We start from the raw sequence: 27,838 nt of genomic DNA, 5'->3' as shown, positions 1-27,838 counted from the left end.
TTTGGAACTATCGCATGATGCCATTGTTACCTGGCGGACTCCGCCTGAACCGTAGCGTCCTGGTGTGGAGCTCGTAACGGTCGCGTCCCGAACTGTTGTCACAGTGCCCATGGCAACGGTGCTTGCTTCTAGCACCGTGTCATTTGCCGCGCTGACTTTTTCCAGTCCGTGATCAATATGTAGAGGAGGAGGAGAGACTTACTAGGTGTTTAAGAGTGTCGTGGCATCAATGACTTTATTCATTATCATCATCTGCTGCTTTGCTGTTGCTGCTGCCGCCCTCTGGGGACCTGTCTCGAGAAAAATGTCCGTCTTTCAAGTCTGCGCGACAAGTGGGCTGAAGAAGTAGTGCGAGACAGGAAACATGACAGACGGGGCGAATCCCAACAGCCGGAGTCTTAGGTCTATCTTCACCGTAGAACACAATCAAGCCTTGCTCAAAAGATGCTCACATTACTTCAAGAAGAGGTATGTCCACTGGAGTATCATGCGGGTATATATATGTATATGTATATATATTTGTGTATGTGTGAATGTGTATGTGTCTGTGTAATATATATATATATTATATATTATATTATAATATATATATATATAGATACATCGAGCTACAAATGTCCTTTAATATCTAATTCGCTCTACCTCGGAATTAATATATTTTCATATGAAAATATATTAATTCCGAGGTAGAGCGAATTAGATATTAAAGGACATTTGTAGCTCGATGTATGTATATGACTCACGGTAATGTGATATTACTATATATATATATATATATATATATATATATATACATGCAATTTAGTCAATGCAAGTCTCCATATAGTCTGCTTATGTAGAAGAAGCACCTATAAACATATAATATTATGCAATTTCCTCACTTTCTAGAAAGTTTGTATTAGAACCTACAAAGGTATTGCAATGCCGCACACCTAAAAAAAAAAAAAAGAAGCCAACATAAACATCGCAAAAATGTCAGACACTAACAGTAACCAGACTCCCCCCCCCCCCCCTCCCCTTAAAGGTTACCTGGTTCTCCGAATGGTCTAAAGGTTACTTGCGTCATTTATCAATGTCAGACGTTACCCAGTTAAGTTGCCTTACACATTGCGAGCTGCGATTTGATGGAACGATCTCGTCTGAAGGGAAGTTATGAATCACGATAATTATTAAGTATAGTACTAAATCATTATCGGGATTCATTCTCTGCCGGAGTTGTCTGCTTTTGATCAAGAGCGCGCTCTTGCGAGATCTTCATTCTTGTGTTTACGCAGACCCAGGTGTCTATACGTATTTCGACGGTTGCCTCCTATCTGTTTCGACAGTTACCTGTATATGTTCTTTGTTAAAAGAAAAGACTATAATAATAATAATAATAATAATAATAATAATAATAATAATAATAATAATAATAATAATAATAATAATAATAATAATAGTAAACTTATGTTAGCACGAGTCACTAAAATGCTGAAGAAATCTCTAATCATGTAAGTGTAAATATGTTTTAAATATATATACATACACACACATATATATATATACATATACATATATATATATATATATATATATATATATATATATATATATATATATTGTGTATACACTGATAATACATTTGATTTCTTCACCAATAATAATAATAATAATAATGATAATAATAATAATAATAATAATAATAATAATAATAATAATAATAATAATATACAGACGGCTACTAAAGGCTATAGCTTTCGGTGTAATATCTTGTGCATAACCCGTGACCACGAACAAAGACTTGGACGCGTTATAAATGTAACAGATATAGCGTAGGTTGCAGCTAACGGCCCTCAGTTATTTGCGGTTGGTGGCCTTGGGCGCTCTGAGCATGTGGATATTAAGTTGAACTTCGATTCCGTAATGCCCATAAATATATATATATATATATATATATATAATATAATATATATATATATATATATATATATACATATATATATATATATATATGAGATATATATATATATATATATATATATATATGTAGTACATTTGGGCAGCGAAAGGGACAGAGATTTCTACCAAAGTTCTTGTTTTCGTTTTCCTCATCGTCCCACAGCAATTAGCTGATTCTATATACATTTGCCTGGTTCATATGGATATATGCAACATAGCCAACTCAACATTTGAGTGGTGACAATCGATCGTGTCCATTCGTGATTTATGAATGACGTTGCTTTGCCCCAAGTTCGACGTCCTTGAATGATCTGTATTCTAAATGAGAATTATTTATGACCAAAAAGGTAAAAACGCACTACTTCTATATTAAGCCCCTCCGCTAGTCGTTGGAAAATGCCGAAAATACTCAGATTTCAGGTTAGCTGGTAGGATTTCTAACGTACCCTGTCTTTAAACGAAATATTATCGTCCATGATGTACTCCAGTATGATATATTACATACTCTAGTATCATCAGGTGTTTGGGACTTTTTAAGGCCAGAAGCTGTATTTCTATGTATACCATCACTGCTAAATCTGACCCGATCTGATCTTTCGTTTTTGATCGCCTTTTCCCTCGACATAGGAGAGGTAGAACTAAAATATGAAAATGACTAAAGTAAAAGTAAAACACTTTACGACTTGACGAAGCTGCTCGTGTTAATTATTTTGGAATAGTAGTAGCATGTTATGACGCTACAAGTCTCAGTGCTTCTGCAGCTAGCTAGGAGATTATAAGGCTGCAAAGAAAATTGCATCCGCGTACGTTCGGTCAATTTTTGTGACCAAAACTAAGGGTTATCCCGCCATCTCACTTCGTTTCTTTTAAGTTCAGTCAGGATGCAAGCGACGAAACAGTCCTTTCCGGCACTCGGGAAAATAATGAGCACTCGTTTTCGTTGTCCTGTGCTCTTGCCAAACTTCTCCTTGACCCGAAGAAAGATTTGCGTCAGGTAGTCTTGTGCTGCTCGTTAAGGTGCGTCAGTCACCAGAAGAATAAGATTGAATCCGCTGCATATCCGTCTCCCCAGTTATGATTTCCTTGCTTAACTCTTTATATAGCAATTTGAAATGAAACTAGAATCTCACCTCCCCCCCCAAAACCCCCTCGCATTAAGTCAGAATTGATCCCGTCACACAATTCGAAAGGTGTAACGTGTCTCATCCCACTCGAGGTACTGAGATGGTTACGTTTTTTTTTTTTTTTTTTTTTTTTTTTTGCGCATTTCATTTCGTTTTTGTTTTTCGTCGCATTACCTCCTGCAGTAGATGCATGGAGGTTCTGTTCCAGTATCGTGGCATTTTATCACTAAAAGGCTCACGCTAGCTAATATGGCCTCCGAAAGCCGTTTTATCTGCGCTCCTACCCGGTGGCATTCCAAGGGTCACCAATACTTGAGTAGGACGTGTTGCTCCCATCTCAACATCATCCGTTATTTTCAGTGGGCTACATCCGTTTACACAGATGCATTATATATATATATATATATATATATATATATATATATATATATATATATATATATATATATGCGTAATAATCTTGAAATAATAAGGGAAACCAATGGTCATATTTTTCTACCCATAGGAAAATGAAAGAAAATCTCATAAAATCAATATTAGGTAATTAGGGAACTGCTAACATCAGGAGGAAGTTGGTAAAGAGAGAAATGGCGATGTTTAAAAAAAATGAAAAAGAAAAACAAATCTAGTACAAAACAAATGAGTTGCAAACCAGGATCGATAAGAAATGTCCAGGAAGTATAAATATTACAAGACACGAATCATGAGAGAGCGCGTCAAATTGCCAGTAAAAACACGGTTTGCGTGTTTTGCGGTACTAAAAGTCTTTGTTGCTTATTTCTCTCTCTCTCTCTCTCTCTCTCTCTCTCTCTCTCTCTCTCTCTCTCTCTCCTGCTTGGAAATCTTCATCAAAGATAGATAACAGACTATTAAACGTGATTAAATTTGGAATGCAGAGTCGCAAAGTCATTATCAACAACAATATAATCCGAAATGTTAATTCACACAATTCTACGGTTAAATCTACCCAGGTTTAACTCTCCTTTGGCTCAGCACCAGCCATTAATTAGACGGAACAGACAGACAAATACATACATATTAAGATACAAAAGCTCTCTCTCTCTCTCTCTCTCTCTCTATATATATATATATATATAGTATTATATATATATCTATATATTAAAAGGAGCCCATAAAAACGCCAAGAAATAGAAAATGAGTACTCTCTTTCAGGGTCTGCTGTCTCTCTTCATTACCTACCTGAAGAGAGAGACAGGTGTCGGAAATATATTGCTTACTTTCTATATTTTGGTGTTTTTATGTACTCCTTTTATTCGAAGGAATTCTGTTGTAACAGGACATTTTTAGCAGAAGCCAGGTACTATGTCGTACCTCTAAGTAAATGGGGATACAATCCACAATGAAGTAAAATCCTTCTGTAATTTAAAATACATATTTCTTGTACAGGATTAAAGCTTTCGACCATCAGCTGTGATCTTGTTCACTAAAATGTGATATGTCACCTCTAGGAACCGACAAGTAGGAGCACAAACATACTTTTTTTTATAACATTTGAAAAAACATAAAGATTAGGTAACAAGCTAGTTTATTATTATGAATGATCAGGCGGTTGAGCCCTCGTCTTTTCCAGAATTAGTCTTGATCTTCGTGGGGGAATGTTTCTATTGTCAACTGCTTGTTCTATGCTGGTTGGGTGGTTTGTTGGAGAAATGACCTGTGTGGAGTAAACAAGAGAGGAAGCAGCATCATCATTGGCACATATATTCCTAAAGTTTGAAATTTTCCTTTTTCTTCATAATATCTCTTTACAAATAGCTGTATTATCTGTAATTCCAGTATTTGCTGTAAAGGTCTCATTTAAGGAAATTAACGCCCCTTCTACTACCCGTCTCAAAGTCCTGTCGTTACATGCAAAAACAACCTTTGTACCTTTAAAATTTATTGTGTGGTTTTTCTCCCATATATGTTGCGCAATTGCACTGTATGAACTTCCCCTTCTGCAAGCTCAGCTAGATAGGAAGCTTAGAAATCTATGTAGACACTCTGTTTGGAATCTTGCTTTTAATCAGATATATAAAAATACTTCTTAGCCTGGGACTTAATTTTTCTCTGGGCTCTGAGGGAGGATATTGATTTCCTTAGAGGAATTGGTAGCATCAATCAATTTAACTACAAGCATTCAAGAGTAAACTTAGATTTTATTAAAGGCATGTTGCTTCATAGTTTTGAGAAGAAGGTAGATCATTTACCACGACGTTTCAACTTGGCTTTAGATAGATTGAAGAAGAATTCAAGTATTAAAATTTTAGAAGCAGACAAAGGAGGCTGTGTAGTGGTTATGAATAAGGACGATCAACAATCCTCAGTCGGATCTGTCGTCATGATTAGCGGAGGTTTTGGGGAAATTAGTAGGGACAATTTCGAAATCTCACATTAAGCACACTATGGATTTTATAGATCAAATTAAGGAAAAGAATTACATAGGTTCTATGTACAGCCTAGATATAGTTTCTTTATTCACGAACGTATCACTGAGGTTCGTGCTCGGCAACTTGAAGAAATTAGTCTCAGATAATATTTTCAAGCCACCTATGCGCAGATAAATTTTGTGATTTGATTAACATTTGCGTTGAATCTACAATTTTTGAGTTTAATGGTTCGTTCTATCAACAAAAATCCGGGGTCTCGATGGGCTCACCTCTCTCCCCTATGTTGGCAAACTTTTGCATGGAATTTTTCGAAAAGGTTTACGTTGACACTACCGGAAGACATTAAGCCCGAAATTTGGGTTAGGTATGTAGAGGAAGCTTTTATTGTTTATAGACACGGCGAGGAAGCCTTTCATAGGTTTTTAGAGTTGCTTAATAGTTTTTTGTCCTCTATTAAATTTACAGTGGAAAAGGAAATGGAAAATAGGCTAATCTCTCTAGATATGGTAGTTCATAGAGACACATAAAGTATTGACTTTAAATTCAGCGTGTATAGGAAGAACACCCACACAAACACTTATATTCATTACTTCTCATATCATGAATCTAAAGTAAAGCACAACGTTTTAACTAATTTGTTTTTTCGAGCATACCGAACATTTGTTCCCCAGTTCATTGACGCAGAAACAAATTTCTTGGTAGATAGTTTTACTAAACTGTGTTACCCAAAGTTTTTTTTATACTACAGTCTCTATCTAAAGCTAGATCGATGTTTTACGTCCCACATGATATAACTGAAAAGGTAGATTTTAAGGCATCTCTCGCTCTTCCATATAGCGGACGTTCCATTGATAAGTGAAGGAAAGAAAGTATATTAAAAACAATAGTTTATTTTGCAATATCTCATTGTATCTTGGAGGCTGCAATTTAAAAAAAATATTAATCAAAATCTTATAAAAACATAAAAAGTAAATTAATTAAAAGTCTGTTCATGTCGTTATATTGATTTTTAAATATTTGATATTTTTAGTTATGTTTTTTTTTTTTTTTTTTTTTTTTTTAATTTTTAGGTAATTCATTTTCAAATTCCACCCTTGAAAGTGCAAAGAGATATTGCGAAAAGATGTTGGCAAACAAACTATCGTTTTCAATATACTTGCTGCCTTTTCCTGGATAAGGAGAGAGAGAGAGAGAGAGAGGTGCATACATTAACAAGGAAGGCTCGTCATCATTGCGCTGAATCCCTGTATACACGAATTTGGCAGCTCCGCTACCCAGCAAGCATTTGTTTCGCGTCCTGAACACATCGAAACCTCTCCTTTCCAGGCCCTCTCATACCGAATCCGTCCAGCATGCCACAAATATTCATCTTTTCCTTAACTAAAATCTTTAGTTTAGCTTCGGGAAGCGGTGCTTTCTGAGCTCTGCTGCAATATTTTCAAGTGTAGGGTAATTGTAACAAGGTAGGTCTAGATCAATATGCTTATTAGTATTCATAACATTGCATGTAAACACAATCTAAAGATTTCTTTATTATCATAGCCGCAGAAAGTTGGGTCATTTTCAGTTATGTAGGGTCATTTCTCGTCTCCTGTAGGGGGCGTAGGTTTAGAGGGGGTTGGCATCACTGATCTCAAGGACGAGGATGAGTGGGGAGAATATGTTCCCAGACTGGCGAATGGATGAGAGTGCACCCTTGGAATGTATAGCATCCATATGACTATAGTTAGGTTAATTTATCTAACGGCTAACGAGGTGGCAGCAAGCTATATAACCAGGACACTTGCTGCCCCAGCGAGTCATAATATATAGAGGAGTAGATAGTATGAAGGAAAAGCGGAAGGGTACGTTTTCATCTCTGCGTTCTTGCTGGAGAACTGAAATGAAAACATAGTAGGTGCTAGGTGCTCTGTGTTGTAAATTGATATATATATATATATATATATATATATATATATTTAAATATGATATATATCTATATATATATTATATAATATATATATATATAAAATAACTGAATCACGAATGTTTGGAACGTGATAAATCCATAAATAAAGGTATAAGCCACGAAGGAAAAATAAACATCGGAGATTCTACAAGATCTTTCGACTGAACGTCCTTTACTCAGCAGACAAACTGACTTACATGATAAATTGAGGGTACAGGAAAGGTCGTATAAGTGACAGATAGGGATTATAAGGAGATTAGTACCTAGAATCCGACACACCTGGAGAATGAGTAACCTTTTTAAACAAGCATAAACATGGGTACAATTTAAGGACAAAAAGATTAAGTCCAACTGCTCAGACACTTTCATGCTTAACATTGGCAGCTCCGTAAACAATACCTTTAATTATGTCAAAATGATTTTGAGGAGGATCACAATATTTTTCAAATTTATGTAGGGATGACGCAATCATTAAAGCAGAAGGTCGACTCGTTATAAAGAAAGATAAACCATATCCAAGGGCACTCAACATTTTTACTCGATAGGTTTACAACACAATCTTGACGTGCACAATTAGTCCAATCACTGCTATCAGTAAGATTTTTTAGTTTTCTGTCGAGTTCCCTTTCTTAGCTGTTTTGATGCATAGAGAACCATTTCAATGTAAATTCAGTATTTATAGGAAACCAACCAACAACTTAACTTATGTGCATTTCTATTCAGGCTACCATCTTAACATCAAAATATCAATTTTTTCTTCTATGTTTTTACGAGCATTGCGCATTGTCAGTCCCCAATATTGGGATCAAGAAATTGAATACATAAGAAAAATAGGGAAAGATTTATGTTATCCTTCACATATACTAGATATTTGTTATAATAAAGCCCACAAAAAGTTTTATAGTGTAAATAACACGGAGAAAGATAATTCTAAGAACATTCTCAGTTTGCCTATTCTAACGGATTTTAAACCTTTAAATCATTGTCAAAAGCCTTTAAGGTCAACCTTGTTTTTTCCTATAATAACACACTAAAAGGAATGTTAATAAAAAATGGCCCCAGGGAAAGTAACAACATGTATAAAATTCCATGTATGGACTGCCCCTCTTTTTATCTCGGACAGTCGAGCAAGGGCTTAGAAGTAAGATTAAAACAGCATAAATATTCTGTCAAAACTGGACAAACATCTAATGCAATATTCATTCATTTAAGTGAAAACAACCACCGGATAAATTGGATTGGTAGTTCAGTAATTGCAAGATCAAAAGATGTCTTATCACGAAATCTTTTAGAATCTGCCATAATACAACTTACTACTTCCCATTGTAATTTTAATATTAGTCGTGGGCTGTTTCATTTAGACCCTTGTATTTGTAACATGTTTAAGAATGACCTCAAAGATATAATTACAGACTTAAATACAAATTAGTTGCCTTAGAGATATTTTCTTTGTATATGTATGTTTAATATGTTTTGTGAATAAGTTTTTGTTTACCAAAGATCTGATTGGGGTCAGCTGTCGCCCTGTATAACCCTTCAATTGTCTTGTCCCTGTGTCTTTTTGTTCTTAAATTGTACCCATGTTTATGCTTGTTTGAAAAGGTTACTCATTCTCCAGGTGTGTCGGATTCCAGTTACTAATCTCCTTATAATCCCTACCTGTCAGTTATACGACCTTTCCTGTACCCTCAATTTCTCATGTAAGTCAGTTTGTCTGCTGAGTAAAGGACTTTCAGTCGAAAGATCTTGTAGAAACGCCGTTGTTTATTTTTCCTTCGTGGCTTATACCTTTATATATATATATAATATCATATCTATATATAATATATATATATATTATATATCATATATATATATATATATATATATATATATGTGTGTGTGTGTGTGTGTGTGTGTGTGTGTGTGTGTGTGCGTGTGTGTGAGAAGATAAAAGACCAATAAAACACTATTTTAACGTTGCGACCACATATTTCGATCACTTCCTTCTGTGCTCCTGATCACTGGTAAAGTATGGACATAGGATGTCTTGCAAGAGTAAGTCTCTGTTGGTGACCCAGGAAGGGTGGAAACTAAACCATACCCTGGTGATTTTTGGCCTCATTAACTCCCATGTGTGTGTATGTGTTTATGTATTTGCAATGTGTAAATCGAACAGCTTCTAGATGAAACTAACTTGAAAAAAGCGACAACAATTTTCCAGAAAACAAATGTAATTTAACTAAGGGAGACTCAGCTTTTTATTATTATTATTATTATTATTAAATACCTAATAAATGGGATTTTATAAGTTGAAAAAAAAAATTAAATTGCTAAAACGTCATTAGAACGATGTTTTCATTAGGACTAGACGGTGACGTTTAGTAATGCTGTAATGCCAATATATATTTTTAATCAAAATTAGCCATCATTTGGGCCCGGCGAGGCTAAATTGCCATCTCACTATAAGCTCCCGCGCAATTTCAACGCTGTTCGTGGTGTAAACCTCAATAGCCTGCTGGATGTATGTTCATCTTCAAGTGATTTCATACGTAAAGAAGCATGATTTTTACCCATTCTTAAAGACTTTTCCATAAGTATCATCCGCTCATTCCCGAGTTTATCGGATTCTTACCAAAACTACCGAAGAGGAAAAAAAATCTAAGCATGAGTAATCAGACTGGATGTGGTAGGTCCATGAGCGATGGGTGTAAGTACCGAGACCTTAACATTAAACGTCACTGTAGACCTATAAAGTGAAAGACGAAATATTTAATGAATAAGGACCTACCTGTCAACTTCTAAATTGATTTCTCGTATCGTTCAATCTCTCCAGAATTTTTTTTCTTTTACAAATAAAGTTCCTCAAAATATATCAACGATATCAGACATGCCTGCAGGTGGACAGACAGAAAGACAGGGGTGGCGTTGGGGGGAGGGGGTGGTTGTTAGATAACTGCGTATTTTTTTATCCATGTTACAAGATAAGTAGATTCTCTGTCAATAGTAATTGTTAGCTGTTATTTAAAACATAATAAAAAATTTTGTTTTATATATATATATATAAATAATTTTTTTATTGTTTTACCAGTCTAGTAAAAATTTATGTGTTCGGGTTAAGCAGCATATGTATTCAGTTAGAACAGCCCAGACTTCAAATGCAGTAGTTTATCCATCTGAGTGAAAAATCTCATTGTATTAATTGGGGTGATACCTCGGTAATTGCTAGATCTAATGATTATGTTTCAAGAAATTTACTGGAATCGGCAATTATACAAATCACTAATAAAAACAACCTAAATCTTAGTCTGGGAATGTACCATTTGGACCCATATATTTGTAAGATGTTTATGAAGGACCTCAAAATATATGAACAACTAATAAATTAGTCCCACATGTATACAGTTATTAATTCTCTCTCTCTCTCTCTCTCTCTCTCTCTCTCTCTCTCTGGTTCGATATTTTCTCTCCCTCTTTCTCTTGCTCGATATATATATATATATATTTATATTTTCTTTCGTCTTTTCATTAATAATAATTTTTGTTGGGAAAATTTGTGTAAAAATTGATGATATTAAATTGTATATGCTCCCGTGTTGTTTTCAAAATGTACTGTTTTTCTGGAAGAATCACTTGTTTACCGCGGGTATCCTTCAAGGTGTGGCTAGCCTATGACTCCTCCTCCTCTCTGTAGAGTGAAAATCGCCATTATGGCTAATTTGGTAGTGTCAGTTTGTATATTAAGCCTTCTTTTGACTATGGTGTTCTTTGTAAAATCAATATGCCTCAGTAAAGGGTCCGAATAGGACCGAAAGTACTCGGCCAACTCGTTTTTTCATTTGTTTCCTTCGTGGCATCACGTTTTATATCCTTCGTGATCAAGTTATTCATATATATATATATATATATATATATATATATATATATATATATATATATGTGTGTGTGTGTGTGTGTGTGTGTGTGTGTGTGTGTGTGTACACAGGGACCCTCGTGAATAACCTCAAGAATCCAGAATACCATCCCCCCCCCACACCAACAATCACCGAACAACCTTGGCAAATCCGTAATCAGAGTTTGAGAATTCCCAATTTGTCGTGCGTTAACCATGGTAACCGAGCTTAGCAAGCAAGCAAGCAAGCAAGCAAGCAAGCTCCCAAGCACAGCGCCTATCTTAAAGAGACCTTCTACCTTCTCTCCCTCTCAGAAATAATATTGAATGCAGAACGCTGAAGTAACATACGCGATCATTACCACTTGATGCTTGCTTGACATTCAGAGAAGCAACGACGTCGAAGGCTAGAGAAAAACAAAAGAAAAACAGCAGAGCAAAAATAAATAAAGAGAGACCCCCAAACGGAAGAGAGTAATAGGCTGCATAGATCGTTGAACTCAGTTGCTAAGCATGGTCAAAGAGCCAGCAAGGGCACAGGGGGCTGGGTGGTAGACGGAGGGGCAGTAGGTGGGTACAGGGGAAAGGGGGGTGGGGGGTGGGGAGGGAGGTACAGGAAGGCTAGGAGCTGCTTGCTTGCTGTCCCAGATGACGTTGCTTTCATTCATGTAGAATGTGACGGTAACTAGGTAAGTATTATGTTTGTGTGCATAAATCAATGTAAAACCTTTGTTCAAGGATAAACTAGTTCACCCATGGCACGTGTGACTTTACTAGGTTTTGTTTCTACACACACTTACACACTTACACACACTCACACACACACACACACTATATACATACATACATACATACATACATACTACATACATAATACCATCATACATACACATATATATATATATATATATATATATATATATGTATATATATATATATATATATATATATATATATATATATATGAAGAGAGAGAGAGAGAGAGATAGAGAGGACGTTCCGTATTACTATCTATGTCACATTCTAGTGACATCGAAAAAGTACCGCGAGTTGGTGTTGGAGAATTGGCAAAAGAGGAAGAATAAATAAACCAGGCATATTCAAAACAGCCTATCCCAAACAAGCCATTAGCATAATTCAAGCTATTCGGTATCATCTACTGCAAAGTGGATTTCCCTGCGAATCTGAAATGGTAAAAATCATTTCGTTTCCTCTGTCGGTAGTCTTGAAAACCACAGGCGCAGTGCCATCCCCTTATCTTTACTATTTAAAAGAGAAATGTATATATCACTATACAATATATTAATTTGTTTTGACAAATTTCGCACGGCCCAGGATAGGTAAAACAACAGCAACTCAGCAGATTTATGCAAAATATGTGGAAGAAAAGTGCAGCAGTCTATGGAGACCAAGTTAAGTTAAGTATATCTTCGTTTTAACCAGACCACTGAGCTGATTAACAGCTCTCCTAGGGCTGGCCCGAAGGATTAGATATATTTTACGTGGCTAGGAACCAATTGGTCACCTAGCAACGGGACCTACAGCTTATTGTGGGATCCGAAAAACTATATCGAGAGATGAATTTCTATCACCAGAAATGCATTTCTCTGATTCCACGCGCCGGGAATCGAATTTCGGACCACCGGATTGGTAGCCGAGTGCGAAAACCACTCGTCCGACGGGGAACTTATGGTTGGAAGGTTAAGCATAGATTTAATTTCATTTTCCTAAGTAAAAAAGTTAGCGAAACATATGCCGATGCACAGTACTTCCGAAATATTAAGACGAGGTTTGAGACACTCAGTGGTTTAGTGGTATGGACACCCAGGAATCGGTTTCAAAGTTGTCTAACAAAAACACTAATATTTCATGGTCTCTGGAATGCAAAGGTTGAAAACCAATCTGAGGTACAGGTGTTAACAATATTCTGATTTGCCGCGTCTAGTAACTTGGTGAATTACCTCTGCTGAATCAGTTGGACGTCATTTCTTAAAAGCAGATCTGGATGGAAAAGTGCACTTAATAATACACCAGTATATGCACTCTCTTTTTGTTTTCTTTTCTAATTTTTTTCGATCCTAAAGAAGATATAAATCTTTACTTCGTAATGATACGGAAAGTGATCGTGACTGTAATGAAAATGTGAATACCAACATCAAATGTATTTTTGATCGATATTACAAAAAAAAACACATGCAAAATAATTTTATATTGATGATACTATGCTATTTGCATAAGATACTATTAGTTAGTCTCATATTTGTCATGATTTTTATTAATAAAATGGACTTATAGTTCTCTGTAAAAGAAAGCTATTGTGCCGGCTTTCTCTGTCCACACTTTTTTACCGTCAACACTTTTCTGTCCGCCGTCAGATCTTAAAAACTACTGAGGCTAGAGGGCTACGAATTGTTGTTGATCATTCACCCTCTAATCATCAAACGTACCAAACTGCAGCCCTCTAGCCTCAGTAATTTTTATTTTATTTAAGGTTAAAAGTAACCATATTCGTGCCGCCTTCAGATCTTCAAAACTACTGAGGCTAGAGGGCTACAAATTGACACGTTGATAATTCACCCTCCAATCATCAAATATACCAAATTACAACCCTCTAGCCTTATCAGTATTTATTTTATTTAAGGTTAAAGTTAACCATATTCGTGTCTCTGGCAGCCATATAGGACAGGACACCACCGGACCGTGGTTAGTTTCGTGGGTCGCGGCTCATACTGCATTATACCGAGTCAGTGTTGAACGATTCTGAACTGTTGATTGATGAGACGTGTTTTCAATATTCATTTACCATCTTTCATTTCCACATTGAGGATAAATAAACTGTATTGACATCTTTAGATGATGTGTGGTTATTATATAACACTAAGATATCAGGGGGATATGAATAGCAGGTCTGTTTCTTATGAAGCGGATAATCATGTGTTGCTTTTCCCTCATCGTCTCAATGTTTCCATTCTTGGAAAAGCAAGGTTATAGCTTCAGTCGAAATCGCCCCACATCCTTCACTTCGCACCGCCCCCCCCCCCTACACCATCCCCAAGTCCGGTTCATATTCCTATCCTCCACCCCTAAAAACCTCTTTGCCTTGTACCAGTAACCTCATAAGGCTTATTTAATGATGAAAGCTGAACAAGAAATCAGTTTCCTTGTATAATGAAATGCAAAGTGTCAGAAACTGGTTAGCAGCCAGTTTCTCAAAGGTGAACAAGGCGCGCCCCGGCCTCCAGCTTACTCTGTACCCGTGCAAGATTTTCCCCTTAAGCATAAGTTGCGAACATGACATTCCCAAATTTGAACGTAAATTAAAACGTGCTAAAATCCAGGGTCAAATAGAGCCTTGTTTCGCCGATGGAAATTAAAATATACACGCTATATTTTATTAGAAACAATTTTTCTGTACTGTTTAACATGCACATTATTTAATTTTGACATTTTCATCTAATAAATAAACCATGAATATTCTATCCTAAAATTCCTGTATCTTTAACTCAACACGAAACACCTTTTTCAGACCTTTTTTAGGCTTTTCCATAGAGCTTTCTTACAACCCGCACTCTTCCAACAACAACAACAAAGTAGTTTGCAGGCTTACTCCCTGAGTAAGCGAAAAAAAGTATAAGTAAACACCACTTACCACCACTTACAGATTCGAAGTATACCTCTTAGTGCTGGTCGCCACGTGAAGCTGTTGTAACCGGTTATAGGTAACAACCATCTGTTGTAACTAGTTACAGGCAACAACCATTACAGACGGACGTTTCCACGCGTGTGCAATTATTATTATTAGACAAATAACATTCCTTCGAAAAAGGGTGCATGCCTTTGCGACTACGACCTGGGTTGTAAATCACTGTTAATTGGTAGCACCCAGGTCATTCCGGATACTGATCAATATTCGACATGAGAAAAATACCTTTGTGTGTGTGTGTGTGTGTGTTCTTTTCCTTGTTCTTCTCCAAACTCATACGCGAAGTTTTTTTTTTCTTTTAACCCCAAGTTTCGTGTTAATGACTTAATCAACTTCTGGCACAGACACGTCATTCTTTGTTAATGTTACAAGCTGAGTAATTAAGCCCGGCTGTAAACAACCATCATCCTTGGTAAGGGTTTCTCATTACGTTCCTTTTGCGCCGAAAATGAAGATAATTAGGAACCCCGCATGATGGACTACTAGATATTACGTTTCTTATGAGTTTACGCGCGTCGTGGCTTCATTAGTGACCACCATTATTTGTAATCGTATTTGGTGATGACTGAATGACGGGAAAAAGCACGCACAAGCATAAATGTAAATGGTAAAATGATACGTGGGTAACTAGAGCACTGGAGGAATATCATTCTTCAAAAATATTCTATAGAATACAAAGAAAACCTTCTGGTACTAAGTATGTACTCTTGCCGTGAGACTGCCCAACAAATCCTTTGCATTGTTATTTATGAATGTACATAAATCTATAATTTAAAATAATATATATCAGATAGAGAATAAAGCTGGAGTTTCCTGAAAGCTTAAGAGCATGCTAAAATCTATACCATTACTTATTCAGTACTGTACAATTTAAGAATTTCATTTCATTTGACGACATTGTAGTTAATCATAGTCAAAGCTTCAAGGGAAAGTATTATTATTATTATTATTATTATTATTATTATTATTATTATTATTATTATTATTATTATTATTATTATTATTACTAGCAAACTTACCCATCTACGATGGGTGATAAAATACGGGTGCAGAAATGAAAAATTTATATGTACTATTTGTTCAGCAATATTAAAATAAGGGCGATTACACGAATAGTCTCTCTCTCTCTCTCTCTCTCTCTCTCTCTCTCTCTCTCTCTCTCTCTCTCTCGTAATGTAATTCAAGTGACGATCACTGAACGCATAGAAATTCTTATTCATGGTTGTTTCCCCTCTTTTAATGATATTCTCTCTCTCTCTCTCTCTCTCTCTCTCTCTCTCTCTCTCTCTCTCTCTCTCTTCCTCTCTCTCTCTCTCTCTCTCTCTCTCTCTCTTGAAGTAAGTGAAGGGACGATCAATGAACGTAAAGAAGTTCGTATTCATTATTGTTTACCCTCTTTTAATGATTCTCTCTTCTCTCTCTCTCTCTCTCTCTCTCTCTCTCTCTCTCTCTCTCTTAATGTAAGTCAAGTAACGAGGACGGTGATGGGATTATCGGATTACTTAGCTCTCAAATCACAAATTATCTCCTCTCTCTTTCTCTCTCTCATTTTTCGATAGCAAGATAAAATTATAAAATTGTAGTGCATTAATGCCATTAAATGGCTCTCTCTCTCTCTCTCTCTCTCTCTCTCTCTCTCTCTCTCTCCTCTCTCTCTCTTGTCGGTGACTTTCATTTAACGGAACAGGGATCTTGATTGGTTCGTTTCTTTGTCAATTACTTTGCACGGTGATACGAATAATAAAGTATCTTTCTTTTCATTATGTTACTGCAAAGACGCAACTTGTATGTCAGTGCGTTATGGCTACTGATAAATGCTCTTATGATCCTGTGTCTTCCAAAAAAAGAGTAGAAAGTAGGAACTTGACAGTTTCCTTTTTAATATGTCCATTGGCAGGATCAAAATTCCGAAGCAACATTACCGGGCAGTACTTCTTCAACGTTATTTTGTGCACTGGCAGTCCCGATGGATTTAAGTTATTCAAAAAATCTTGCGGATATTGATGATAATTTTCATCTTCTATCGTGTCCGAGCTGAAATATTCGCGACTTTCTTCGGGAAAGTTGTACAGAAATTATGTATGAAAAATCGTAAAGTAACTAAGTCAACGGGAATAACCAACAACTTTTTTTTTTTTTTGGTCTATCACAGTCAGTCCTCCAATTCGACTGGGTGGTATTTATAGTGTGGGGTTCCGGGTTGCATCCTGCCTCCTTAGGAGTCCATCACTTTTCTTGCTATGTGTGCCGTTTCTAGGATCACACTCTTCTGCATGAATCCTAGAGCTACTTCAGCCTCTAGTTTTTTCAGATTCCTTTTCAGGGATCTTGGGATCGTGCCTAGTGTTCCTATGATTATGGGCACAATTTCCACTGGCATATCCCATATCCTTCTTATTTCTATTTTCAGGTCTTGATACTTATCCATTTTTTCCCTTTCTTTCTCTTCAACTCCGGTGTCCCATGGCATTGCGACATCAATGAGTTACTTTCTTTTTGATTTTTTCAATCAACGTCACGTCTGGTCTTTTTGCACGTATCACCCTATCTGTTCTGATACCATAGTCCCAGAGGATCTTTGCCTGATCGTTTTCTATCCCTCCTTCAGGTCGGTGCTCGTACCACCAATTTACTGCAAGGTAGCTGATGTTTCTTGCACAGGCTCCAGTGGAAGGTTTTTGCTACTGAATCATGCCTCTTTTTGTACTGGTTCTGTGCAAGTGCCGGACATTCGCTTGCTATGTGGTTTATGGTTTCATTTTTCGTATTGCACTTCCTACATATGGGAGAGATGTTATTTCCATCTATCGTTCTTTGAATATATCTGGTTCTTAGGGCCTGATCTTGTGCCGCTGTTATCCTTCCTTCAGTTTCTTTCTTGAGCTATTATTATTATTATTATTATTATTATTATTATTATTATTATTATTATTTAAGAGCTTCATTTCATTCGACATCATTGCACTTAATCATAGTCAAAGCTTCAAGGTAAGATATTATTATTATTATTATTATTATTATTTATTTTTTATTTTTTATTTTTTGCTCTATCACAGTCCTCCAATTCGACTGGGTGGTATTTAAAGTGTGGGGTTCCGGGTTGCATCCTGCCTCCTTAGGAGTCCATCACTTTTCTTCCTATGTGCGCCGTTTCTAGGATCACACTCTTCTGCATGAGTCCTGGAGCTACTTCAGCCTCTAGTTTTTCTAGATTCCTTTTCAGGGATCTTGGGATCGTGCCTAGTGCTCCTATGATTATGGGTACAATTTCCACTGGCATATCCCATATCCTTCTTATTTCTATTTTCAGATCTTGATACTTATCCATTTTTTCCCTCTCTTTCTCTTCAATTCTAGTGTCCCATGGTATTGCGACATCAATGAGTGATACTTTCTTCTTGACTTTGTCAATCAACGTCACGTCTGGTCTATTTGCACCTATCGCCCTATCTGTTCTGATACCATAGTCCCAGAGAATCTTTCCTTTAATTGTTTTCTATCACTCCCTCAGGTTGGTGCTCATACCACTTATTACTGCAAGGTAGCTGATGTTTCTTGCACAGGCTCCAGTGGAGGGCTTTTGCTACTGAATCATGCCTCTTTTTGTACTGGTTCTGTGCAAGTGCCGGGCACTCGCTTGCTATGTGGTTTATGGTTTCATTTTTCGTATTGCACTTCCTACATATGGGAGAGATGTTATTTCCGTCTATCGTTCTTTGAACATATCTGGTTCTTAGGGCCTGATCTTGTGCCGCTGTTATCATTCCTTCAGTTTCCTTCTTTAGCTCTCCCCTCTGTAGCCATTGCCAATTGTCATCGCTGGCTAGTTTTTTAGTCTGTCTCATGTATTGTCCGTGCATTGGTTTGTTGTGCCATTCCTCTGTTCTGTTTGTCATTCTCCTGTCTCTGTATATTTCTGGGTCTTCGTCTACTTTTATTAGTCCTTCTTCCCATGCACTCTTTAGCCACTCGTCTTCACTGGTTTTCAGATATTGTCCCAGTGCTCTGTTCTCGATGTTGACGCAGTTCTCAAACTTAGTAGTCCTCTCCCTCCTTACTTTCGTGTTATGTATAGTCTGTCCGTATTTGCTCTTGGGTGTAGTGCTTTGTGTATTGTCATTTGTTTCTTGGTTTTCTGATCTATGCTACGGAGTTTTGCCTTCGTCCATTCCACTATTCCTGCGCTGTATCTGATTACTGGTACTGCCCATGTGTTTATGGCTTTTATCATATTTCCGGCTTTGAGTTTTGACTTGAGTATCACCTTGAGTCTCTGCATATATTCTTTCCTGATCGTGTCCTTCATCTCTTGGTGTTTTATATCCCCTCCTTCCATTATTCCCAGGTATTTGTATCCAGTCTCATCTATGTGTTTGATGTTGCTCCCATCTGGTAGCTTTATGCCTTCAGTTCTCGTTACTTTGCCTTTTTGTATGTTGACTAAGGCGCATTTTTCTATTCAAAACTCCATCCTGACGTCACCAGATACAATCCTTACAGTCTGGATTAGGGTATCTATTTCCTTGATGCTCTTACCATACAGCTTGATGTCGTCCATGAACATCAGATGGTTGATTCTGTTGCCTCTTTTCTTGAGTTGGTACCAGGCATCCATCTTCTGTAGTACTTTTGTAATGGGAATCATGGCTACTTAGTGGGGACAGTGAGTCGCCCTGGAAGATCCCTCTCCTGATATTAACCTCTGCTAGTCTTATTCCAGAGCTTGTAAGTATTGTATTCCAGTTGTGCATTGTATTTTTGAGGAAGCTGATGGTGTTTTCCTCTGCCCCATATATTTTCAGGCATTCCATTAGCCATTATTATTATTATTATTATTATTATTATTATTATTATTATTATTATTATTATTATTATTATTATTATCTACAGGCCACAGCAGCCCGCCGAGCCTGTAAGATACGACGGCGTGGAGGCCCCTTGGGGGGCACGATGCCTGGTCCAGATCGGCAGCGTACTGGGGCACGTGCCCTTCTGCAGGCCTTGGCATCCTGACCCGCCGCCCTTCACTTGGTTCTCCTTCAAAGCTCTCTACTCGGTCACCCTCGACGTCCTCCTCACCGTCGTGGCCATGGTCGAACTTGTCGGTAGGTGGTTCACTCTGTATCTGTATTAGAAGCGGAGAATCGAACTCGTGACTACCGAATCGGTTGGCGAGCACTTAACACGCTCGTCCAGCGAGGAACTTATATGTACCGCAAGAAACCCTTATAATATGAAGAAAGGACTCCCATGAAAGAAATGGGTAGATTTCCCTGTAAGGATATGTGTTGGAATAAAAACAATATCGGGAGAGTATATAAAACTCGGATCTAACATTCTTAAATAAGAATTTATACCAGGTATAGCTAGCCAAACTATAAATAGATTAATAGATTTATATTATGGATATTTTCATGACAGACGCGCAAGGCTCAATTGGCATCAGTTGAACTTGACACCAGAAGCAAAACACTGAAATAAAGAAAACGTGACAGTTGGTCCATATATATACATACATACATACATACATACTACATCTATTATATATATATATATATATATATATATATATATATATATATATATATATATATATATCTACATATATATATATATATATATATATGTGTGTGTGTGTGTGTGTGTGTGTGTGTGTGTGTGTGTGTACATACAGGGGGTCCTTAAGCACGAGGCTCCCAAATTCTGCCTATCGAATGCCTTCCCACGCAGAACATCCTGTATTCACAACAATCTACCCGCGACAGCGTTCCTCTTATAAAATTCATGAGAAATGTCATGTATAAACCATTCAACGGGCGAACAGAAAATCTGTTTATTGGGAGTATTGCACGACTGTGTTGCAATTAGGCATTGATCGGTTAGTGCTGGCTCGCATATAAACACCATTTACATGTAAACAGCAGCAGTAGCTGAAAACTGGATTTTTTGTGGATCGATGCAATGACAGAAAGCTACCTAGCTACCTTCGGCTATTGTGGATCGTGGTATGATATTATTGGTCTTGAAAGAATGATTTACGGACAATTGAATCTCATTCCCGTATGTGCCTTTATAGTTATACGAGTATTTAGGCAAGATTCATAAAATTGAGGTTCTCTTTTTCTGAAACAATCATTCATAAATTGATGTAAAAAAAACACACACAGTCGCTGTTATAAGGACCGCTATCAGACACTAATTGATTCGACAAGGTTTATGGGGATTAATACAATAATCAATATGAAATTTATTGGTAGTTTTTTCTAAGAGACTCTCAGAGGAAAGTAATATAATGCTTTTTGTCCTAAGTTGACTTTTAAAATTTACATTGCTTGCTTTTTTAATGGAACTTGGCATACATTATTCTCATATTAGTTGAAGCACAGTTTCCCTAGTGTAAAGTATCATTGAATTTTGTTAGCATAGTTTTATAATTGTTATGAATGTCAAGATTTTAAAAGGAAATATACGAGCAGCAATGGTTTCGAATTTTAGAGACAAGCTATGAAATGAAACCACTTCTCTTGCCGAGTCTTTGTTATTATATTCTCTCGTGTATTTTATGAAGACAATTTTTGAAACAAAATGGAATACTGTCACAAGAAGTCCAAACTGAGGTAAGAAACACCTATCGTAATAAAAAAGATCCTTTTATATTATTCCAGAAGAAAAACGTCTTATATTTTCATCCACGCTCAGTCTATAAGCCTAAATAATTTACCTATACTCTGTTATTTTTCATCTGTCCATCCGCCTGTGGTGTTTGCGCATGGTAACACTGCATCCCGGGCTTTAAATAATATCCTATTTCGAATATTAACGGTGTAATTCACATACAGTAAATTATTAAAACACATTTCAGTTGCAAATGTACACCCAGATATCCTTTTATTTACCTAAAACTTACACATAGCGTAACTATCTAAAGCCCGGGACGCAGTGTTACCATGCCCAACCACCACTACGTTAAAGAAAATTCGTTTTCCCTTTATGGCAGATCTCTTGATGCACAGCGGAAGCTACCCAGTCGGCAAGTGGATAGTTCACGTGTGGCCCGAGGTCGTCCTGCAGCTGGCGCACGTGTCCCTGGTGGTCGTGACCCTCCCAGAGGCGCCCTTACTAGCCAAACTCCTCCGGAAGATCAACCGTCTCCATCACCCCAGCGGACCACTGGCTTCCTCGGTGACCTTCTCCCTGTGGGTGTTGAACTCGCTAGCGGTCATCGTGAAGGTCACCCTTTACTTCGAGTACAAAGGCAAAGGCGTGTTCCACAGCATCAAGGGCTTCATTTACTACCTCTCGAACATATACGCTCGCATCTACATGATCTGGCCGCTGGCCTTCGTCATGCAGGTGTGCCTTTCGGTGAGATCCTGCCTGCGGAGCTCCCGGGAGCTGGTTCAGGAGCTGGCCGACACCTCGACAGGAGAGAAGGTCGACTGCTTCCACCTGGAGGACGTCCGACTGTGGCACCGGCACCTGGCCGAGTACAACCACACCTTGGTGGAGATCGCGTCCCCGGTCATCCTCATCATCGCCGGGGAGGTGTTTTTCAGCTTCACGCCCCACATGTACCACTACATCGTCTCCTCTCTCCTGGCGGGGGAGCTCGTCCAGGGGAATCCGCTGGCCATCGCCGAGCTGCTCTACATGGCATCGCTCTTCGGCGTGTTCTTGGCGCTGGTGTTCGTCATCAGCGCTGTTGTCGATGAGGTGAGGCAAATCAGAAGGTTCGTTACGGCTTACATACTTTGCTACATATTATGCAAGATTATCTACATCAATATCGTCAAGTGCATCAGAAGATGAACACGTAATTATGCTTGCATAAATTAAAAAAAAAATTCTCTCTCTCCTGAATTCATATTCTGGCTTTTAGTTTTCCGCAAAAGACAACTATCAAGATGGCTATTTGTCTGTCCGACCGCACTTTTTCCGTCCACCCTCAGATCTTAAAAACTACTGAGGCTAGAGGGTTGCAAATTGGCATGTTAATCACCCACCACGTAATTATAAAACATACCGATTCGCAGCCCTCTAGCCTCAGTATTTTTTATTTTATTTAAGGTTAATATCAGTCATGATTGTAAGACTGAACAACACAGGCCACCACCGGGCCGTGGCTGAAAGTTTCATGGACCGTGGCTGAGAGTTACATTCAGCATTATACGCTGTACAGAAAACTCGATTGCGCCAAAGAAACGTCGACGCATTTTGTTACTTGTATCGTAACGTTTATGGTCATATGTAGCTAGCTATTCCGTTTGCTGAATACTATAGATGACGCGTAGTAATCGCATCAATCAAATAAAAAAAATAAATGACTTATACCGACAAAGGATTGATTGAATCCCATACAAATAAAGCGACATATTCGCTTCGTATTTCTTGGAAGCTACAGCACCCTTCCCATTTATTGTAGATATTGGTGTTGTTCCTTTGTTAAGCATGTTTATGAATGTGCCAAAACACATCTTTTATCCGATTGATTTCTTACTAAGCACAGGTGTCCAGACAGGTAAAGTCATCGGAAAGTGAAATCATCATAGAATTTGCCTAAAAGGTGTCATTTGAACTTAAACCGGAAAAGTCTGGCTTGATCAATTTTCTCATCGAGCAAAATTCGGTAAATCCCGCGCATTCTCATTCAAACCCCATTCAGAATTGAATATAGAATTTAGGCCAGAGTCCAAGCACTGGGACCTATGAGGTCTTTCAGTGCTGAAACGGAAAGCAACAGTAAAAGGTTTGAAAGGCGTAACAGGAGGAAAACCTCAAAGCAGTTGCACTACGAATCAATTGTTAGAAGAGGGTGGAAAGCAAGATGGAAGAAAGAGAATGTGTAAGGAGGTACAGTAAAAGGAACGAAAAGAGTTAAGTTTCAATGCTCAAACCTTGACCCCTCACATATAAGAATAAGGTTGATCATAAGACAAATATTTTGATTCGTCTGCATTGTTTGGCTGAAAATTTATGTTACTTAAAGAAAAGAGATATAACAAATGGAAAGACATTTTCTTGGCCTTTTTATGATTGCTGATTTTTATGACAGATGTACCTACTAGACTGCCTCATGTGTCACTTGGAATTCTTGATAACATTCGAGTTTGATGTGCAAACTTTTAATATAAAGATATGTCGATAGCCAACCACATATTTTTACTCCCATTAAATTCTGGAATCATATTGTTTTTCTGATATTTTTCTTGTTAAAAGTTTGTAGAGCAATATGCAGCATTAGTCTTTACAACTCAAATATTGAAGTTTTGGAAAACCACACGTTTGAGCCACGGGTCTTGATGTTAAGGGACACGCAGACCGAGTTAGATCATTCAACACGGAAAACACAACGCACAACGTCCAGATAGCAATTACCTACTACGCGACAGATATTGACATCTAGAAACTCCAAGGTTATACCTTCCTTCCATTACCGCAAACGTACTGGCAATCCCTATTTGCTGAAGCGGACGTGCAATTCTTCTTTTTTCTGCTTCTTATTACTGTTCGCTTTTACCACAGACTCGACTGTAAATCTTCCGTCTCCGTTCTTTTGTCGTGGCTTAATGCGTTACTGGTGCCTACGCTCCTCTGTCTGTCCGTCTGTCTGTCTTTCCCTCGCGCTTGTATTGATTCCGAAGGCGTGAAGAGTCTCCCGCTGTGACATAAACTACGTTCTTTCTTTGAATTAGATAGAAAGGCGGGAGCTGGAAATAGATCTCATTTCGGCAAGTCTGATTTGTTGCGTGGCTTGATAGAGACAAAACCTCGGCACGCTGGTGTGAATATCTAATTCCCTGAAAGGAATCGATTGTCGTAACTGGTGGACAGGAAAACACAAACTCACTTTCAAAAATATACCCGAAACAGCGTCCTGGTTCGCAAGTGAGACGCGTCCCGTGATCTCTAAGGCATTTTCAAGCATTCAACACGATGGAGCAGAAGATTACGAGGAAGACTCGGTTATGTGTGCTCGAGTGTGTGTGTGTGTGTGTGTGTGTGTGTGTGTGTGTGTGGGTGGGTGTGTGTGTGTGATTTGAGTGTGAGCTTGTGTGCAGGCATTAGACTCACTTTTCTCTCCTCTATTTCCTCACAGTACAACAGCATCAAACTGCCTCTTCTGGAGTTCCCCACGTACGAGGCGCCTCGTCTTGCAACCGACCAACTCACAGCTTTCAACTCTCAACTTTTTTTCCACGATCCTGCCTATACGGCCCTGGGATTCTTCGTTGTGACCAAGACCAATTTTCTCAAGGTAAAATAATATGTAGATGTCTCCTTCCTTATGAATGAAAAACCTGCTCGTTAACCTATTATGCCATAGGCAATGGGAACTGTTTTTTGAGATAGGTACACAAATAGGGTTATATGCTGTATAATCCCGACTAGAGATAACTCTATGGTGGCAACCATCATTACGAGCGAAATGAAATTATTGCTGGAAACGGGGTCATTTCTGGAGGCCCGGCCCGACCCGGCCCGACCCGGCCCGACCCGGCCTGACCCAGAACGGCCCGGCCCTAACGCTATTCAAATGCTAATATCTCCAAAAGTAATGATGGAAGAAAAATTATTTTGGCAGATAAAACCTTACATCTTCAAATTTCATTCCATATAAAATTTATTTTTAGAATACATAAATTTACATTTAAATTATGTTTTAATTATTGCATTATATTTTTCTCAAAATTGATGATTTCACCACCAAATTCGATAGTTTTCTCGAATACTAGGCTTAGTTAAACTATGTCATCCCACCTCCGCTATAGAGAATCATTTCGCGTTGTACCGTTTGTCATATTATTAGCAGTTTGATGTTAGAAGACTATTTGAAATGCAATTAAAGATAACGTTTATATAGCAGAGAGTTCCGAGATACCTAATTAACCCTTTCATGTAAGTTTAACTTGAAGCTTCCAGAGTTATCGCCTTTAGAGCGATCTACTGGCATAAATTACCGACTTTTCCTGGGCTTTTAATTTTTCGAATAACAAACCAATTGTCTTTTGATAACCCATTCCAAAATTTTGTTGTAGGGCATAACCTGAGGGTGAATCATTTTTTCCAGTGAAAAAAAAGGCAAGGTTCCAAGGTCAAGAAAAGAGAACATTAATTAAAAATATGATATGAGAAGTGATAAACCTTAATTTCTGGCAGTTGCTGGCAGAGTGGTTAAGATCACTAGGCGCAGTTTTACAAGTTGGTGACGTGAATGTGATCCGGAGGTTGTTTACGAGAATTGTGCAATACCTCTAAAATTAGTGCATCTTGCATAGTCTAGAATATTTGTACCACCTACCGGGTGGTTGAGCCTTAAGTCATGTTTATGGGTGATTCCAAGGTGATGGTTGAATCCTCAATTATTCATGTTTAATTTGGTAGTTATATGAGTTCAGGTGTCTTCTTCATATTGCGGATTGTACGATAGTTTTCACTTGGCTTCATTTGTCTTTAGATGCTACCACTCTGTTCATACTGAACAATTAAACTATGTCTTATCTTTCATTTTTCTCGTATCTGTCTTGGCAGATTACCTGTTTACCTTTCTGCTTATTTAGAATAGTTACTTCCTACTCCACCATTACAACTTTGGTAGATATATCAACTCCAACCTTTTAACAGTTTCTAATTTTTATATTTTTGTTATCTTTAGGTTAGTTGACTGGAAACGCACCTTTCTCAACCGAAATACTTACTTCCTATTCCACCATTACAACTTTTGCTGATATATCTAATCCAACAATTTAACAGTTTCTAATTATATTTCTTTAATTATCTTTTCTTCAGCTTCTCTATGTGATGATCCACGAACTATACCATTTTCCAGCCTCAGATATAGAAAAAAATGTTGCATTCGCTTAAGTCCTCAGTATCATTCACATGATCTCGCTCCTTCCTCCACAGCTGATGGGAGTGATCGTTGTGTACATGTTCATACTCGTCCCGTTTCATTTGGGCGTTCACGGGGGCGACAACAGTTTCGAACACTCTCTGAACGACACAACGCCCTATTTCCACGCTGCCATGTGACGGATCCCCACGGCAGAGGCCGCAGATTTTCATTCGTTCACTTTTCCACACCTGTGATGTACTGAAGTCACCGACGGGAGAGCACTTCGGTCCTTCTTCGTTTCAAGTTTTTGTGTGAAGCCAAGCTGGAAGTGACGGCAGTCTCTTGGCCCACTTTGATGCATACAAATGTAAATAGGAGATGAGCTGCAAGTGCGTCCTGCAGCTCGTTGATATGTATACATATGAATATACATACACACTTTTAATGTATAGTCACCAAAAAAAATAAATAAATAAAAGGAGGGTACTGACACCCAATTCTGAGGTTTTTTGAAGTTGTTCAAGAAATGCATAATTATTAGGTTTGCCTTGGTCCTTTTTGATATTTGTACTTAAGCAAACGGTTCTTGTACAGTCACCAACAAAAGTGTTGTCACCCTTATCTCAGAGTTTTCAAAAGAAGACACACTTCAGATGTTTCATGTACAGTCATCATCGAAAGTGTTGTCACCCCGATCTAGGAGTTTTCAAAAGAATACACACTTCAGACGTTTATGTATAGTCATCATCGAAAGTGTTGTCACCCTGATCTTGGAGTTTTCAAAAGAACATGAAGTTTAGACTAGACGACTAAAATCTTTGTAATTCTTTGTATTCCTTAACAGTGGCAGCGTGGCAATGTGTGGCAGTACTTTTGTTTGTGACTGTATTCAGATTTTACTCAGTACCTATGAAACTTTTACTCAGTACCTATGAAACAGATATGTTTGTTAATGTATTTTGTCGATAGAATATATTGATGTTTTGTAGCTCTAATATTTATTGTAAATTGTGAATAAATAATGTCGGGAA

At 37.7% G+C, this 27,838-nt stretch overlaps 1 protein-coding gene across 1 annotated transcript; it reads left to right on the top strand.

The window, feature by feature from the left end:
* The first annotated feature begins 44 nt into the window (after positions 1-44).
* LOC135220513 (uncharacterized) lies at positions 45-27,838 on the top strand. Its single transcript, XM_064257666.1, has 5 exons — positions 45-468; positions 19,865-20,079; positions 21,972-22,687; positions 25,071-25,229; positions 26,879-27,838. Exons 1-5 carry the CDS (start codon positions 365-367, stop codon positions 27,002-27,004), a joined length of 1,320 nt encoding a protein of 439 aa, XP_064113736.1. The 5' UTR covers positions 45-364; the 3' UTR covers positions 27,005-27,838.

This window comes from Macrobrachium nipponense, chromosome 2 (genome assembly GCF_015104395.2).
Source record: "Macrobrachium nipponense isolate FS-2020 chromosome 2, ASM1510439v2, whole genome shotgun sequence".
NCBI classification, from domain to species: domain Eukaryota; kingdom Metazoa; phylum Arthropoda; class Malacostraca; order Decapoda; family Palaemonidae; genus Macrobrachium; species Macrobrachium nipponense.
The sequence above is the reverse complement of the archived record's forward strand: the minus strand, read 5'-3'. Positions and strand labels throughout refer to the sequence as shown.